The sequence below is a fragment of the Spermophilus citellus genome (genome assembly GCF_964194105.1).
Source record: "Spermophilus citellus genome assembly, chromosome: 17".
Classification (NCBI taxonomy): Eukaryota; Metazoa; Chordata; class Mammalia; order Rodentia; family Sciuridae; genus Spermophilus; species Spermophilus citellus.
The window spans coordinates 34,374,819-34,394,541 of NC_138199.1; the positions used below are offsets into that span (position 1 = coordinate 34,374,819).

The 19,723-nt window shown below is 35.1% G+C and overlaps 1 protein-coding gene across 12 annotated transcripts in view; it reads left to right on the top strand.

The window, feature by feature from the left end:
- ZNF207 (zinc finger protein 207) overlaps positions 1-19,723 on the top strand; it is a 52,626-nt gene that overhangs the window by 15,785 nt on the left and 17,118 nt on the right. For 2 of the 12 annotated variants that reach the window (XR_014019298.1, XR_014019299.1), the window contains exons 11-13: positions 809-968; positions 1,106-1,589; positions 4,199-4,253. Coding sequence is in view for 3 of the 12 variants with exons in the window: in XM_081270853.1 (XP_081126979.1) it covers positions 809-968; positions 1,106-1,266 (321 nt within the window). In the remaining 9 variants the exon portion in view is untranslated. Of the gene's footprint in view, positions 1-808; positions 969-1,105; positions 1,850-4,198; positions 4,254-8,519; positions 12,693-19,723 lie in introns of those variants that run through there. The other 10 variants (XR_014019300.1, XR_014019301.1, XM_081270852.1 and 7 more) reach the window with 8 other exon arrangements.

Genomic DNA, 19,723 nt, shown 5'->3' on the forward strand with positions numbered 1-19,723 from the left:
TCTTTACTAGCAGCACTTGATTTTTAATTTTTACTCATTGGGTGTGATTTAGTGGTTCCAAATGGTTGTTACAATTTTGATATTTAAGAAACCACAAAATACTTATAAAGTGGATGGATTCTACATGTTTTGATTGCCTCCTCCCTCCTATTTCTAAAAGAAGGTAATAAGTCAGTTTCTCAACTTTCTTAAAAATCATTTTAGTTAGACATAAATCTGCATTTATTGACTAAAGAAACAAGTATGAGGTAAAACCTGCAGATCCTTTCAAGCCCACATAAAGGAATTTATTTCAATAGAAAGTTTTATAGTCCCCTCTTTTGTTGATGATACTGTGATTAAACCAGAAATGTTTTGCTTCTGAGCAAGGTCTCAAGCCTGTTTTATTTTTGTTTAGATGGAGGCAGGGTCTTCATAAGTTGCTCAAAGTGAGCCTCAAAATTATAGTCCTTCTTCCTCAGCCTCTTAAGCAGCTGGGATAATAGGCACGTGCCTAACTCCTGGCTAATATTTAGAATTTTCATACAGTATTTAAAATCTAGACAGTTTCTTGTTGAAACATTTGTCATTCCTGTGAAGTTGTTATTCGTGCTTCAAGTATAAAAATAGTCGAGGTTTTTTAAAGCATGGACATTTCAGGTATTTGAACTGGTTTGTGGGGACAAAAATAATTGGTGGATAGTAAGTATAAATTTTAAAACAGGTAATTCTTATTCTGTAAATTATAAATGTTTTACGTGCTTGCCTTAATGCTTGATGGATCTCTCTGCATACATGTGTTTAACATTGTTCTTATTTTTATTCCTAGGAAGAGAGAAGGGCACAGTTACCTAAATATCAGCGTAATCTTCCTCGACCAGGACAGGCCCCAATCGGTAATCCACCAGTTGGACCAATTGGAGGTATGATGCCACCACAGCCGGGCATCCCACAGCAGCAAGGAATGAGACCCCCAATGCCACCTCATGGTATTTTTCTCTTTTTATTGCTTTATTGGATTTTAGAGGATACACAAAATGTTATCTGCAAAATATGTTGAATTTATAAGTACAATGCACTGACCAAATCAATCTTTTTTTGTGTGTGTTTTAAATGTTTTTTTTAGGTCAGTATGGTGGTCATCATCAAGGCATGCCAGGTTACCTTCCTGGTGCTATGCCACCGTATGGGCAGGGACCGCCAATGGTACCCCCTTACCAAGGTGGGCCTCCTCGACCTCCAATGGGAATGAGACCTCCTGTAATGTCGCAAGGTGGCCGTTACTGATCTTGCTTCATCCAGTTTAATAGGTTTGGAGATTAAACCTTTTCTCAACTTGTGCTGTTTATATAGCCGAGCTTCCGTCAATAAGGCTTCATTGTGACTTTAACAAACATTATCTTCCCACATACCAGGAACTATTGGACATTTATTTTACATGGGAAAAATTATTTGGAATAATAAAGCAGGAACTTTTCCTGAGGTTGCAATTTATACTGTATGGCTTCTTTTTCATGTTTCATCTAGGTTTTTAGAAGTGAAGTATAGTAAATTTGGTTCGTTAAATTGTGAAGGCGCTGGAATTACATGAACATACCACCTTAATAAAGGCAAGTTCTGTAAGCTTACATTGCTATTTGTAAAGTTATGCCTTCACAGCATTTCAGATGCTGTTGGACTTCATGTCCCCAACCTAGCTTGGTGAGGGCTGTAACTGTTTCCAAGTACCTGTACATTGGAAGTCTGAATGTGTAACAATATTTAATGTATTTAGAGTTCCTCATGTTGCAGGGTTTAAGAAATCTGACCCACGAAGGTCATGTGACTTTTCTGTACTGTTAAACTTCATTGTAATAAAATGAGAGAAAAATTTATGCCTTTTTATTCATAACCCAGCTGTGGACCACTGCCTGAAAGGTTTGTACAGATGCATGCCACAGTAGATGTCCACATAATAAAATTCACAGTTACCAATGCAGTTTTGATACATCATTGAATTCTGTCCTTTGAGTAGTAGATTGTTTCTTAGCTGCATGTTTTAAACTGAACAGTTTATATAGAATTGTACGTTGATATTTCAGTTAAAGATACATATATTAATCATTATGCAGTAGGTTTGAAATCTTCATATTGTCACCTTTCCACACCCTTGGGTGTCATCAGATCTCATAGATATTTAAAATGTATAAGCCTTAATAGTTCTTCCATTAGCTATTTAGAGCCTAGTGCCAGACTCATTAATTTCATACTGATTATTTTTGAGATTTCAGTACTGCATGGACCTCAGAAGCTTTTCAGGTACAAACTTCTAGAAGCTTAGATGCATGCAGTAATAGCTACTTATGTTGTTAATGGGTTGTTATATGTTATTCTGAGTGTAGTACTGTGCCTCTTAGGGTAGTTTGATGGTAATTGGTGGACTGACAATTTTTGAATTTATTAGATTCCTAGAAGGTAACATTACTTACTTGATTAGATGGATACCTTCTGTTATTAAGCCTACTTAGCTTTGCTGTTTTTATCCTTGGCTAATTTGAATATTATTGTGTTCTAATAGAGAACTTTTCTGTAGAGATAACTGCCATTGTGCAGTATTTTGTGTTGCAAATCTTTTATAATATAGCCCTTATTGGACTTTTTGTTTTTCCTGATCTCTTTAAGTATCAAATAATCCACAAAGTAATTATCAAGTGGAGTTTCTCTAATTGTAAGGCTTCTAAAAAATGATTACTTCTTAAAAGAACTTACATGAGGTTATGGGCAAAAGGTTAAAATATAAAGTTTTAAGGCAAAAAAGGCTTTAACTTTGTAGGAAAATATTTTTAAATGTTTACTCAGTACAGAAGAGTTTGTATTTAAGTGACAGGTTTTTTTTTTTCAAAATCAAGTATTTTAAAGCTGAATGATTTTTAAAAAAATGGTGCTGTGCTCTTCTGATATGGCTTCTGTGCTCTGGTACCATTGAGGTGCAAAAAATTCCATACTTTGAAAAGACAGAATCCATTTATCATCAAGAAAGCTTTTGCTAGTCCCACACTCCTTTCCACTGTTTGCATAGCTAAATTGTTTTGTAATATGCATAAGCTTCTTAGATTTGACCACTTTGTTTTTTATACTTCCAAAGAAAAAACTTCGTTGAAAAGTATTTACGGTAAAGTGGCCTGATTAAGAATGATTAATCATTTAGAATGATTAAATAGGAAATGTTCTCTCAAATCAGTGTCAATAAAGGATTTCATATATAGATTTATCCACAAACTTCATAAGAGTTGGTAGACCTGTTTTAAAAATTGTGTAACGCTTTATTTGCATTTTATGAGAAGACCAATATTTTATAGCAAAGTTTATTGCTCTCTGGGGTCCAAAGGGATAAAAAAAATTAAATGAGTGATAAAATTCTAATAAACAATTAATTGCTGGTGTTATTCATGGCATTTAAAAAATTAAGTACATGATCTTTCCTGTACCTTGTAAGTTATGTGGCTCATAGGTGATGTCCATTTAGTGTATTTAATCTGTAATTTTCATGCACCTAAAGATGATTAAGCTTCTAGAAAATACCTTTTACCTAACTGCTTCTGGGGTCCTTAGTGTGGTTGAATCTTGAGTGGGACAAATTATGTTGAAATAAGTCTTTGACTTGTGCTTCTTTAAGTAGTTGATGAAGTTGAGTCAAATTGAATTTTAATTGTCCTACTTCGGAGATTTGAATTCAGGAGGCACTGTGATTGCCATTATTGAGGAAGTTGTAAGATTAATAGAACTGGCAGTTTTGGCTCTTTCATCTACTCCTCTTATCACCCTTTGTAGAAAAGCAAAAATAATATTTTGTCTGGCACTAGTTTCTATTTTATAGATTTACTACTGATGATAGTAACAAGACCGGCAAATGAGGATCAATTTTTGAGTGACTGCTGGAATTATTTCATTTGAATTTGTGTTTTAGAAATCTCTCACAGTGTTTGCCATTAGATATGGGAGAATACCTATTCCATTGATCAAGTTATGTGTTGAACTCAGTTTAATTAAACTTATAGGGGAAATCCCCCTTCCCCAGGAAAAAAAAATATGGGCTCAAAATGGAATTGTAATAGATAAAAGAGCTGCTCTTTTCTCCTTTGCTTGCTTGATCATTGGGAATTTTTTTTAAATTTAATGCATGTCTTTTAAATTAATTGGGTGATGTTTTTCTAAAATTAAAATTTTCTTCTTCCTATAGCCCTGCCATAGGACAGGCTGAGGCTGAGTCTCAGTGTTGCCCTGTTCAGTCTGAGGCAAGTGGGATTTATTTTATTCCTTATAGGGGCTTTCACAGCTTTATGGCTGTTGGATATTTATGTCCCCAAACTTGCAGCAAGTTTGGTGAAGGCCCCTAAATTTAATTAAACTTAGGATTTTTATATTCTTTGGGCAGAGAAGGCTCTATATTAATATTCACGTTTGACTGTGGTGTTAACAAACAAATACAAAGTACTTTATATTACATAATTAACAGCCTCAGTAAAGTTTATATTATTGTATTGAACCTTAGTAAATTGACAATTTGACATTCTTAATTTGGAGGCATGAAATGTTTCATTCAAAATTTTCACTGTCATTTCTAGGAAAATCTTACTGGTTATTTTCTCCTCAAACTATTAAATTTAACCTCAAGGATAAGTTAATTATTGGAACTGCCACAGGGTACTGATATATGTTATTAATCTTAAGCTTATACATTGACATCAAGGTTGAAAGGTCATCTGGAGACGTTTGTGATTTTTAATATTTTCAGACCTCACCACATTAGAGCAAATGTTAATGTAGAGCCCTGTGAAGAGTGGGAAGGTTGTATGTCTTTGTGTGCTTGTGTGGTATGTATGGGTGTAGAGTACACATGTGATAGAATAAAAGGGTTTGGGTGTTACAGACCTGTCAACCTGGATAGTTTAATAATTTTTAGGAAATCAAACTAAAATTGGATCATGTGGCAAAGTTAAAACTATATTAAACTGGTTTTGGAAATGATTATTTCATAGTTCATACTCACTGAGCAGTGTTTTATGCAGTATGCACAAATGAATAGTATCCACTTTTGTTTCCAAGCAAGATTTGCTTTTATTTGGTGAGAAAAGTTGTATGTCTGTGTGTTTGTTATAGGGGATAAAGAGAAAATTGGAAGAGGGGCCAAAACAAACCTGGGTTATGTTTGTTCCTTCTTGTGCGTTAAGACACCATCCTATCCAGATAGCATTTCCTCTGAACGAGAGCAATTAACATATAGTATGACATAGACCTGTATTGTGTTTTTATTCTTGGAAACTTAAAAATCATTAAAAGAATTCCAAATTTGGACCCATTTGTTAGAATACATGATTTTCATTGTAACTGAATCATGGGAATGGATTTTAAAATAGCAAAGAATATTGTTGTTTCAGTGACAAAATAGTCCACTGGAATATTTTATAATAATAATTACATGTTTTAAGACTAATTGGAGATCTGTTTTATATTGCATCCACCATTCTCGAGTATACTGGAATCTCTTGAAGTTGCTTGGCCTAATTCTAATAGTAATAATTGGAATAAATATTTGGAATAGGCTTTGGTTGAGTACTAGGTGGGGCTTTACTCATGGTGGCCTAAGTTGATAATATGTAGTTTAAAATATATCATTTATATATTTGTAATTCCATGACTCAGACACAGTTTTGAGAATTACATAATTTTCAGGTAGTCCATAAAGACTACTAGTAAAACTTGGTAAATGAAAGAAAATGTTGAAGTCACTTCACTCAGTCAGCTGATAAAAGTAGACACAAAAGACACTTGTGTTGCTGGGTACTTCTGTAATTCCAGCAACTTGGGAAGCCGAGGCAGGAGGATTTACAAGTGTGAGGCCAACCGTAGCAACTTAGTGAGAACTTAAAAACTTAGTGAGACCCTGTTTCAAAATAAATGCAAAGGGTTGGGGATGCAGCTCACTGGTAAAATGCCCCCGAGTTAAGTATCCACAACTACTACAAAAATACTTGCACTGTTTAGGGGATAAAGAAACATTAAATGTGTACCCTTAATTTTTATAAATCAAATATCTTTTTTAAAAGGTGGTGTTACCTACATAGTATTAAAATCTTTGTATGTTCTTCCAAAAATGAAACTTTGTTTTATCTTACTATAACTTTTATGAAAAGTCCTCCAAAAGGAAACTGTGGCCTATAGGGCAGGTTTTTGTAAATAAACATTCTGCTAACTACCCTTCTAGGTATCTCATGACAATGAAGTTTGCTTGTTTCTTTTTTACCCTTATTTCTCAGTATATACTTTTGTTTTCTGTCATTCAAATCATTTTTATTACTTTTGTTTTTTATGTGAAGAAACCATCCAACTTTTCTGTGTCCTATTTGTTAGCAAAAATAAGCACTTTTAACAGTATTGTACATGTGGGGTTATGCATATAGTGGATATTCATAATTTTTAATTGCTGAATTTTCAAAACTACAAAATTTTGAGCTCCTATGGATTTAATTTAAGTGAATGTGTAGGGAATGTGTAAGAAGTGGAGAAAATAGGTCTTCAGTTTGAACTCCCTAATATTGAATGCATCAAATTTTTCCAAGTTTTTTTTTTTTAAAGTTGAATTTTTTTCTGACATGTTTTAAAAGTGATATGTGATATATATGGGGTACAGTTTTCCTAAGTGTTTAAACCTTTACATTTCAAACATTTTAAACATTCTTGCATGGCATTTTTGTTAGGATATAGATTAAAGTAGTATTTTTAAGAAAATGTCTTCAGTAAGACTCTGAATAAGCACTGTTTCTTCCTCTGAGTGTACATTCTTGCATAATGTTTTGGGCTTTAAAGGAAGAGCCTTTCCTTTTCTTCCCAACTGGGACAGTAATTGAAAACTAAATTAGTTGGAGCCAGGAGCAGTGATGCCCATCTCTAATCCAGTAGCCCTGGAGGCTGAAGCAAGGACGATCACCAGTTCAAAGCTAGCTTTAGCAACTTAGTGAGGCAGCGCAGTGAGGTCCTGTCTCTAATAAAATACAAAACAGGGTAGGGATGTGGCTCATTGGTTAAGTGTCTCTAGGTTTAATCCTCAGTACCAAAAAAAAAAAAATAGTTTAAATATTTTGATCTATTTCTCTTTAATTTTCAGTTTATCTCATGTTTTTGCTAAGCAGGATGTAGAAATAATATAAACAGAATTTTACACCCTTAAAAAGGTTTTTGTTGAAACTAATTTTGAACAGTTATTGGAACCAAATTAAACATTGTATTAAATCAAGACTAGCTCATTAAATGGAAACTTTAAATATTAGATTCTTTAGGAAGCAGATGAGAATTTTTTTTTGTGTATGCTTTAACTTCAGAGGAGACACATGTGAGTACCTTATTTGACTACTTGAACCATTCCCCCAGTTGTTTTAAATGCTGTAAGGTGTTAGGGCCCAGTTTTAGTAATGTACTCTGTGTGTTTGATAAGGAGTTTGTGTAATGCTGTGTTTGTAAAAGATGAAATTCTTATTGGCATTTTTAAAGCCCACTAGATTTGTTTTTAGGTTGTTTTTGTTTTGTTTTTAAATATTAGCATGTTAAAAGAAATTGTGTGTCTTCGCCATTTCTAAATTTTAGGAACTGGTTATAAAATTCATTGATGCCCAACTTTGATAAAAATGAACAATAAACCTGGAGTATAGATCAGTGGGAGAGCTTGTGCTTTAGCATGCATGAGCCCTGGATTCATCCCTAGTACCAAAAACAGAAAAAGAAGAATGAAGAATGTTTCCAGTTTATTAGACACAAATAGTGATTATGGGGGAGGAGGGAGACCATTATGTATAGTTTTTTTAGACTTGAGAACCTTAAATGTAATGAAAAGTAACAGCATTTCTACTGTTTTATTTTTGAGGTTCTACCATATTATCTCCATTGATGTAAATTATTATTAATGTTTTATTTATAAATATCTTAGTCTTAGAAATCAGAATAAGGATTTGCAGTATCATTTCCCAGGCTGCTTAATTACCCATGTAGCTTGAGATAAAAATTATCATAGTTCCTGTGAGTTTGAATCAGAAACAGGTAAATGCCATATTCTTTTTACCTATTAGCTTGTTAGTGAACTTTAAGGAGTAAGTAATTGAATTTACTTTTCAGCTCATGTTTTAAAATTTTTAAAATTACTAATAATATGATTCAATTTTCTTGAAAATTAAAAGCTTTTAAAAGTTGTCTCTGAGAAACCATTTCTAATTTTGAAGTAATATATATGCTTAAAATATACTCATCCACTTTTTAGGGTAACCAAAATTTCCAGCACAATTCACCTATTAGAATACATAGTATATTAAAATTGAGATGTATTCAAGAGATATTTAGTATTAACAGCACATTCTCATAAGGTCACGCTAAATTTGATAGTCATTGTAAGTGGTTAAATTTAGGGAAGAACTCTAAATGTATAACAGACTCTGAGGAATTTAAATGCACATTGACTTTTTCAACTGGATTGAACTCCTCAGTTTAATACAATTTGTGTTTTTGTTAACTAGCAGCAGAATTTCAGCATTTGCTACTTACTGGTAGAGAAGAAAAATCCCACAGCCCTGCCAGTACAGGTTAGTTTAATCTGTAAGTACCTGATGTTCCTTTTTTTTCAAACATATCCATATAACCCACACAAAGAAGAAAGCTGTGCAGTTACTTACTGTGAGTATAACTAATAAGAGAATCCATTGGACACTTTTCACACACTCAATACTTGGGCCAAAGTAGTTCTAGGTTTGCTAACTTCAGTTGTAATAAAGGTTTAGTAAATTATGCCTTTATTATATGGTCTGGTTTGAACCTGAGTAGAGAAGTTGTACATAAAAGGAGAGGAGAGTGAAAGTTTCAATTCTCTCTGCCTTTATTGATATATACTAAGGAATCTCCAGGGCGCTTCGGGGCCAGGGTCTTTTGCATAGAAGCTTTTCCATAGTGGTTCTCATTCAGCTTTTAGTTTTTTGGAGTATGAATCAAACTAAGAAAAAAAAGCCAGTTCCCTCACATTTAGCAGTGAAAAATGGTGTATTATCATAAGCTTGAAGTTTTTTTAATACTGTTTTTTTTTTATTTTAAATGTTTTTAGTAGCAGTTGTAATTAATTAAGTGAATATATTTTTTTTGTTCATTTTCTTTTGGTAAGTTATAATCTGTTTACCTAGGTATACCAATGTGGGTCAATTTTACTTTGAACCTTATTTTTCACGTTAATGTTGAAATGAAGGCTGACTCCCTAGCAAGAAACCTAGCCAGATTCTCATGTAATCCCCTTGAGGGGCAATGGGGATATAGCAGGTTTGAAAGATAACATTTTTATTAATTTTTTTTTTTATTTCATTTACCAGAGTTCATTGACTCATTCTTAAAGCGATTGTCTTTAACCTTCAAGTATTGTGCTTTTATGTTTGATACAAACTGAGAACACTGAGGAGGGAGGAATAAAGCATACAACTTAATTTCTACCAGATGGAATCATCCTGTCTGTAACATTGATACTTGAGTACATGCTTTCCTCCTCTTCAAGTGTAATGATGTTTAGTTTGAGATGTTCTAACCATAAAACTAGCTAATCTTATACTTAAGAAAAAAAAAACTGGGTGGTGATTACCACCATTTATTACCATCCTTTATTGTATCTTGAATTCATGTGTTCACATTAAATTTTTTAAAAATCCTTAGTGTATCAATTGGTGACAAGTTTTAAGATAGCCACCTTTTTTTTTTTTTTAATGTAAACTTGCCCAAGGGCTACAGTTTCATTGCCTTTCGCAGTTTAATCTGTATAAGAAATGGTGTAGATACAATGGAAATGGTTTTCCTTAAAACCATCTCTTTAAAGCTGCCTTTCTGGTGAGTACTACTTTTATACTATTATGTACCAATTTTAGCTTTTAAATTTAACTGAAACGGACATTAATCAAAGAGGTGAGCAATTCAAATTTCTTGATTTCTTCGGGTATTACTTGAATCTGAAATACTAAGATGATTGTTTTATTGCTAGGCATTTCCCTGTTACTCTTGGTTTACTTTTTTCTAACCGTTAATTAACAGGTTAAGTACAAAAACATTTAATACATAAATCATTTTCTTTTGGTTAGTTGAAATAGTGTTTTTACTCAAACCCCTCTAGCACTTAAGAAAATCTTTTGAAGGGTAAAGTTTTCTTTTTTAGTTTATAGTGAAATTTTTTTCTCAATGCTTTCTCACATTGCACAGGTATAATATTAAAATACCAGAACTTCTTTCTCTTCTTGTTAAAGCTGTTACTGCAGTTATTCATGAGTAATTAAGATGGAGGATAGAGTAAAAGGAAGGTTTATCAGAATTGTTCATGTAGACCAGTTTTCAAGGTTCTCCTCGAGGCTCAAAATTGTTAAGCATAGTAATTCTTAAATCATTCTCTGCATGAAAAACTTGGTTAAGAAACACTGATTTCTGGCACTTATATATCAGTGAAAGGCCTGGGAAGATATTTATTATTACTTTTGCCCCTGTTTTATCGTTACCAAATTATAACACGAAAAATTTCTTCCTATTTTTTAGCCACAACCTAGATAATGTTGTTATATCCTAAGGGTGTTTTCACATTGTAATTCCCATTTTGACCTTAATAGTCAACTCTGATGTTTTTTAGTATGAGCAGTGACAGTCTTCTAAAGTAAATCTGAAGTTAATAATCTGAGTGTGATATGGTAATGTATTCTTCTAGATAAGTACTCAACAAAGTATGGACCCTCAATTTGTGTCTTTAAGATTAAAAATGAAGTAAATTTCTAAGGAACTCTGTCCTTTCCTAGCAGGGATAAGCAGACAGTGAAAAATTGGTAAGTATGTAACTTTAAATGCATGTAATAGTGATGAGAGTAAGTCACCAGTTTTCCATAGTATGTGATAATATTTAGAACTGAACAAGAAGTTTTTGATCTCCTTTGTGACTTAATGTAAATGTCTTAACATTTTTACAAAATTTATGTTGCACAATGATTAAAAATGAAATGTACCTTACTCATTTTGTCCGTCTTTTTTTTTTTTAAGTTTGTATGGTGTTTTAAATACTAATTTTATATTTCCAGCTCTTTTCAGGGTAGAAATAAGTGGCTGTTAAAGAAAATATCTTCAAGAAGAATTATTTAAATGTCTTTTTAAAAAACCCAATGATGACTTTCAGTTTACTTAAGTCTTCTGTTTTTCAGCTCCAGTTTAAACTGACAAATGGAAAAAAAAAAGTTTGTGCTCTTTCTGGAATATCATAGTAATCCATGCATAATAGCAAAATGGCATTAAGCCAATGTGTGATTTGCATAGAGATAATTTTTATTATTTTAATTAATTTATTTTGGTATTTGGGATTGAACCCAGGGGCACTTAACCACTGATCCACATCCCTAGTCATTTTTAGTATTTAGTTTTGAGACAATTCTCACTAAGTTGCTTATTAGGTCCTTGCTAAATTGCTGAGGCTGGCCTTAACTTTACAATCCTTCTGCTTCAGCCTCCAATGTCACTGAAACTATAGGCATGTGCAACCATACCCAGCTAATGAGGCAATGTGTTTTAAGTTAATGGAGAAAACACGTCCTCACTACCGGCTGTTTTTTTTCGTAATAAAAAGATGATTACTTCAACAGGAAAAATGCCTGACTTCTGGGAAATACGTCCATTTTATTTCCAAACTAGCATTTTGTAAAATGGTACAAAATCCCAAAGGGTTTTAGGAAAAAAAAGGCCTGTTTCTTAGACTGTAAGCTTCAGTTGTACTGCAGGGAATGAAGGTGAAAAGCAAGTCTCTGGAGTGATACGTAAATATATTGTATTGAGGATGTGAACAAACCACATAAAGGAGAATAAATGGCTAGTCCATAAATGTGTTTAAATGTCTGGCTAGTCAAAAGTCTTGGGTAATGGCATTTTTAAGTTTAACTTCATGAGCTCAGTGAAGGAGGTTATTGAATGCTGGTCTTTAAATTTTTCCAACATTAAAACTGTAATTCCTAGATTTTGTGGAAGGTTAAAGTAAAAAAAATTTCTTCCACAAGTAATATCTTGATGTATATCACCTGGTTAATACCTAATAGCTTCTGTAAAAGAAGTGTGTGTGTGTGTACTTTTGTCTACTAATAGGATTGGGGGAGAGATGTTCTTTAGTATATGTAGCCATAAAATAATTCATTGTACCAGAACTTGGTGGACTGGGGATGTAGCTCAGTGTTAGAGCACTTGCCTACCATGCAAAAGGCCCTGGGTTCAATCTCCAGTATAGTATATTAGAGTTTAAAAAGGGCATTGAAGTTTTTTGTTTGATTTTGGGGTGGTCTGGAGATGTTTACTATGCTTTGAGTAAGCCAAAACTACATTTGAAAGTGGTGCTTTATTTTCTTATCTAGTTATTTTTAGTTTGTTTTCATCTAAAAATTGATGATTAGTAGGAGATGGTGGACTGTCTCCCATCTTTCCTTACCAAATCTTTGAGTGCCTGTTATCCACAAAGATGAATAAAATTTTTTATTTATTATTTGATACTTGTCTCAGTTCATTTCATTAATTTTAATCCAGAAAAATTTATATTGAGGATGGATTATGATAGGACATAATTGTCCTAAACAGTCTTTGGTGTGCCCTGAGAATAATAAAGCAAAGTTATTTAATTACATATACATGCTTATAGGAAGAAAGTTAAGCAGTGAAAAGCACATTTAGGTACAGTGCTAATTTAAGTTGGGTAGGTAAATTGAGCCATATTATGGTTTAGAGTAAGTCTAAAATTTGCAATCAAAATCCTTGCTTTCCCATCGTTCACTAGTTATGTGACCTTCAGCAACTTACTATCTCAAATAATAGTAAATTTCCTTCGTTTGTGAAGCTAGTATATATTTTAAAAAGAAAACTGGTACTGGTACAGACTCAAGTGTTTTCTGTGTATGTGCTTGAGAAACAGACATGATTATATAAAGAAACCTTTTCAAGCCAGTGGAAATAGTGGGGATAAAGTTTCTAAACCTAAAAACAAAATCTGTTTAGTAAATACTAAATGGATACTTTGATGCTGTCTTGTGTGTAGGTAGGAAGGGAGTGCATCACAAGAGGATCCTTGTAAATGGCGTTGTAAGAAGCCAGCCATTGTAAGAAGTTAACAATACTTTTGATGGGGGTTAGTACCAGGGATTGAACTCGGGGCCACTCAACCACAGAGCCACATCACCAGCCCCATTTTGTATTTAGAGAAGGTCTCACAGAGTTGCTTAGTACCTCACTATTGCTGAGGCTGGCTTTGAATTCGCAATCCTCATGCCTCAGCCTCCCAAGCCACTGGGATTGCAGCTGTGTGCCACCTCGACCAGCAGTTAACAGTATTTTGGACAGTAGGAATAAAAAGTGCAGGAACCACGAGATGAAAAAGCATAGTATTCTTGAAGGAAAAAGCGAGTCTTGAGTGGTGGGTGTGAAGGGTGTGCAAGAGATATGTGGAGATTGGAGAAATGCCAAATCACTCAACAGGAGCATGGTTTGAATTTTATTCTAAAGGAAGTCTGAAGAACTTGAAACTGGTGAGTAATGTATGGTTTGTGTTTAAGCACTTATTGTAGGTTGAATGGTGGTGAATTATGTTATTGGATATTTGTGATGGGGTGAGTTTCTGGGAAGTTACAGGGATCAATTAGGTGAGAATAAACCTGGGTGAAAACAATGTGATGAATTAATGACTGAATAATCATTGAAGAAGTTGAGGAGATGCTTACCCTCAATGTGAGAAGCACAGAAAAAGGGGTAGATTGGAAAGTTTCTTATTTTTTTTAAATTTTATTTTAGTTGTCAGTGGACATTCATTTATTTATATGTGGTCTTGAGAATTGAACCCAGCATTCTGCCACTGAGCCACAACCCCACCCTGAAAGTTTCTTTTTCTAATGGTTGTAATAATGGTTTAATGGACCTGTGAGAGTCATATTTACTATGTGGATGGAAAAAAAAAAGTGAATAAGGTGGGAGGGAAGTAAGGGTCAACTCAGTACCTCAGTTTGTATTCTTGCAAAATAATTAACAAGATGAACTGCCAAAATATGGTTTAATGTGCCATGTTGTCTCTTCTGTCCTTATGTGGAAGTAGTGAAGGGCACAGCAAGCATTTCAGTGTCTTTCAGCAGTAAGCTCTTTAGCACACACATTTCTACTATATCTTCCTTTTGAACTTTCCCCCAATTGGTTATTCATTCTTGATTTTATTCTTCATGGCAGGTAAGCCTTTGCTAACAGTTCCTGCAGCAGCCCTGGAATGAGTTGTTTGCTTGTTGTTGCTTCCCCTTTTTTTCAGGCTCCCAAGGCTGAGGCAGACACCAGGGTATCCAGTTGGGGCACCCAGTTGGGTTGGTTGGTTGGTTTTCTGATACTGGTGATTAAGTCTATTGCATGCTAGGCAAGTGGTCTTGTTTTTTATTTTGTGGAGGGGTGGATATTGATTGAACTTGGGACTTCATGTCTGCTTGGTTATTGCTCTACCGCTGAGCTATATCTTTAGCCCTTTTAAAAATTAATTTTTTTCCATATATGTATGTGTGTTTACATATTTTGAGGTGAAGCTAAAATAGTTGTTCTTGGGTACTGTGGTTGGGGATGAGGCATGAAACTTGCATATTGGATTTTTTTTTTTTTTGAACTGTGAAATTTGAAACCACAGTTGCTTTACCACTGAGTTTCCACCCTTTTTTATTTTGAGATAGTGTCTTACTTAGTTGCTGAGGCTAGCTTTGAACTTGTGATTCTCTTGTCTCAGCCTCCAAGTTGCATGGATTATAGGCATGCTCCACCAAACCTGGCTCTCATTCTTTTAATAACTTCCTTTCATGTAGAATAAAACTTGAGTGATTGTAAATGGCATAGTAGGTGGGAATCAAGAATGATATACCTTTTAATTCTAAAAAAATTTTGTCCTTTGGCGTCTAAAGGCACCCATTATCTGACCCCTGCTTATTGTTACAGCTTTATTTTTGGCCATTTCCTTTTGGTGTTCAGCTCAGGCTCACAATTCTCTTTGCACACCCGTCCTCTTACTGCTTTGGAACATGTTTCTAAAACCTGCCAAATTTTAGTTCAGAGATAATTTCCACTTTTATATATCCTTGATCTTCCACGATGACTTTGATTCCACTAGGTACTTGGCCACTGTTGCCCATTTACATCATTCTGAAGCATGACATGAGAGGCACTTAATTGCTATATTGAACTAAATTGTCAGTGGGTTAATGTCATCAAAACAGATAGGTCCAGAGAGATGTGCCTTTATTGAACATCGTGCAGTTTAAACAAACCTGATTTAGTCATGATTTCCTTTGAGCAGAATCAGAATAGCCGTTAACTAAATAAAAACCCTTTCGTATAGCAAAAGATCTCAAAGATTTTTCTATTTGTAAAAATGTAACATGGAGGCTGGGCATGTTGTTGCATGCCTATTAATCCCAGCCATTTGGGAGGATGAGGCAGGAGGATCAGCAAATTACAGAGGCCCTAATCAACTTGGTGTGACCCTGCCTCAAAAATTTAAAAATAAAAAGGGCTGGTGGGTTCCTGCCCCTTCCTCCCTCTCTCTCTTCCCCCCTCTCCTCCCCCCCTCCCCCTCCTCCTCTCCTTCTCCCTTTCCCTCTCCCTCTCCTGGCAACTGGCTGCTATGGTCCTGCTAATAAAATCTCAGGTTAAAAAAAAAAAGGGTGGTGGGATGGGCTGGAGTTGTGGCTCAGCAGTAGAGTGCTTACCTAGCACATGTGAGTCCCAGGATTTGATCCTCAGCACCACATAAAAATAAAGATATTGTGTCCCACTACAACTAAAAAATAAATATTGAAAAGGGAGGACTAAGGGATACATAGTTCTGTAATAAATTGTTCCCAGATTAAGGCCCAAGGTTCCCCTTATTCCTTCTCCCTTGTTCATAAAATGGATCTTTTTTTTTTTTTTTTTTTTTTTTTTTTTTTTAAATTTGGGGACGAGTACTGGTTACTGAATTTAGGGGCACACAACCACTGAGCCACATCTCCAGCTCTATTTTGTATTTTTAGAGACGGGGTCTCACTGAGTTGCTAAGTGCTTTGCCAATGTTTAGGCTGACTTTGAACTCATGTTCCCCTCCTCAGCTTCCCCAGCCGCTGGGATTACAGGTGTGTGCCACTGAGTCTGGCAAGAGTAGGGATTTTGAAAAGTGACTCTGGTGTATATGTCAGAGTAAAAAGTCCTTGTTTCCTACTCGGTGCAAATTAGCTCTTGTTTGAAATAGAGGTAGGCTCAATAAGGAATTGCAAATAAATATGTACAAGAACAAAACAGTTAATAGAAATGAATGAAGCCAGTTGGAGAGTGGTGAATTTATGACCCTTATAAACAGGACTTGTTTAAAGCATGGCCAGGGTTCAATCCCCAGTCCCACCAAAAAAAGAAAAAAACCTAAACATTGTACCAAATACAGTTCTGCATATGGATCACCAGTATAGCTTCTTTTTGGCAGGCTGGGTAAGTTAGGGAATTTATTTACAAGAGGAAAACTAGACAGTTTCAGAGAAGATGATTTGATAATGGACAAGAGGCAGATGATATGTCAGCATGATGTACTTACTGTTTTTTGAAAAGGTGGCTGAATAGACTGGTATAGTTGAACTCATTGGCTGCTATTATCCAAGGGTAGTTTGTAGGTGTGAATTAAAAACAGGACTTGGTGTTAAGCATGAGGATTTGGGTTCCTGAAAAGACAGTGTACAACCACAAAAGAATTGTAATCATAACATCTGGAGTGCACAAGGGGATATCTTGAGAATAGTTATAAAACATAGACTTAATAAAAGTTCTTTCATAAAGCCTGACAACTACTGAGAATATTTTTTATATTGAGGTTCATCTCTAGATGTTTTCCTCATGATCAAATCATTTAGGGTGCTGGCAAAACATACTTCAGTCCTCAGTTTCTCAATCAGCAAATAATGGTGACACAAAATATGAATTATTTAATTTTAGAAGTTCATAATTACCAAAGATACATCATGTTACCTATGTCCTGAAATTTTGTATGTAGGGTTCATTCTGTCCTATCCTTATACATTAAAAAAAAAATTATTTTTTAAATTTAAGGTGGTGGTGTGGGGAATTGAACCCAGGGACTTGCCCCCTGCTAAGTAAATGCTCCACCATTGAGCCACATCCCCAGTCCTTAAAGTTTAATCTGTATTACTTAAAATATCTTTTTTGCTGTGTTGGAGAATCAAAATCAGGGCCTTATGTATGCCAGGGAAGTATTCTGCCAGTAAGTCATACTTCCTACCCCTATTTATACACACACACACACACTCTTATTATATTATTGAATCACTTTTTATGCTGGTCCTCCAGCTTCACCTCAAGCACCACTACGAAGCCACTGCCCTGTACCAGAGGGATGGATGGACTTGGGGAAGGCTCCACATGCTGGGTCCACCACCTCACCCCAACGGGCTGCCCACCCCTCTGGTTTCTTCTTCTGACTCACCTTGCTGTTGCCTGGCTGAGGGTTGCTGTCCTCAGGGTGCGTGGGGACCTCTGTGTCTGGGTGGTCTTCCACTGGCACTGACTTCACTGCCAGCAGCGCCTGCAGGGAGCATACAGTCTGGGGTAAAAAATCTATCAGGATAACCAAAAGCAATAGTTTTGCTGTCTACTGGTGCACACCTGTAATCCCAGTGACTTGGGAGGCTGAGGTAGGAGAATTACAAGTTCAAGGCTAGACTAAATAACTTAATGAGACACTTAGTGGTAAAGCAGCTATAAGTTGAATCCCCACTTACCCCCAGTACCCCCCAAAAAAGGCAATAGCGTCAAGCCCCACCCCTAGCCACAGTACCCATAGAGAACTACTTTTGGCTTCACCTCAATATATTTGAATTTTCTTTCATTACTGATTATTTATAAATATCAACATCTGTTGGTTTTCACATTTCTTTTCAGGAACCCAAATCCTTATGTATGCCAGGGAAGTGTTCTGCCAGTAAGTTATACTCCCTATCCCTATTTACATATATATATATACACACACACACACACACACACACACAATCATAAATAAGGATTTAGGTCACTTTTCCATCTACCAAACCTTACATGTTGAGGAAATTATATTCTAAGTTTTGTCCCACTGTTACTTTTGTATGTTTATTCCTTTTTTCATCAGTTAAAGGCAGTTATCCTTGAGACCTCATAAACTCCTCTTATGAGGGGCTGAAGTGTAATGTGCATGGCATTGTGGGACTTTGGGTTCAATTCCTTTTTTTTTTTTAAGAGAATTTTTAATATTTATTTTTTAGTTTTCAGCGGACACATCATCTTTGTATGTGGTGCTCAGGATCGAACCCGGGCCGCACGCATGCCAGGCGAGCGCGCTACCGCTTGAGCCACATCCCCAGCCCCTCAATTCCTATAGTTAGATATTTTTGCAGTGTCAAGACTGAGTCTTTAATTTTTTTTTCTATAAATAATTACATGTTTTTGCAGCAAATGACTTTTATTCTTTGTACCAGGAATTGAATCCAGGGTGCTTAACCACTGAGTCACATCTGCAGCCTTGTTTTTTTTTTAAAGTTGTAGATGGAAATAATAACTTGCTGCCCCGTCCCCCACCATCTTGCTAAGTTTTTAGGATCTCGCTAAATTTCTGAGGTTGGCTTTGAAATTATAATAATTCTGCCTCAGCCTCCTAAACTGCTGGGATTACAGGTGCACATCACTGCACACTTGAAAATGATTTTTAAATTAGAAATCAATAAAGACCTATTGTCTTTTTCTGGAGGGGTTACTTCACCCCTATCCTTTTTATTTTTTATTTCTAGATAGGGTTTCACTAAGTTGCAAAGGCTGAGATAGGCAGCATGAGAGAGAGTTTCTCTGGACTTGGTACCCAGAGTTGCTTAAAGAAAGTTTATCTTAAAAATTAAGAACATGAGGGGCTGGGGTTGTGGCTCAGTGGTAGAGCCCTTGCCTAGCATGCATGAGGCACTGGGTTTGATTCTTAGCACCAGATAAAAATAAATACAAAACAAAGGTCCATCAACAACTTAAAAAAAAATTTAAAAAAATAAGAACATGAAATTATGTTATGCAAAAAACTTTGTTGTCACATTTATTTTTGAAATTTAGATGTTTCTTTTTAGTGAGTATAACTTTCCAAAAGCTCTTCACAGTTTGAAAGGATATCATTTATATAGGACTTTAGCAACATAAGATGCCTCATCAAATTGATGATACGAAAGGTACTTCCTTTGTGCTAGTTAGTTTATCATTGCATATATGTACTTTTCTTAAAATGATTTATACTCTAGACAACAGTCAATACAAATTCTAGACCCATATCTTGACCAGCTTCCTCAAAACCTCTTGTATACTATTTTTTTTTTTTTTGAAGGGTGAATTTTAGAGATTTTAAATGGAATTTCGGGCTTTGGTGTTGTGGCTCAGTGGTAGAGTGCTTGCCTAGCATGTGTGAGGCACTGAGTTCAATCCTCAACAACACATAAAAATAAAGGTCCTTTGACAACTAAAAAAATATTTAAAAAAATGAATTTCAAAGATAGTCATGAGCCCCTTTGCATAATTAACAGCTAAATTTGCCAGATTTTGTGCTCACCCAGCAAAACTTAGAAAAAGCAGGCAGGAAATAGTTAAAAGGGATACAGACTTTTGATATCTATAAGGACATGTACATGAATCT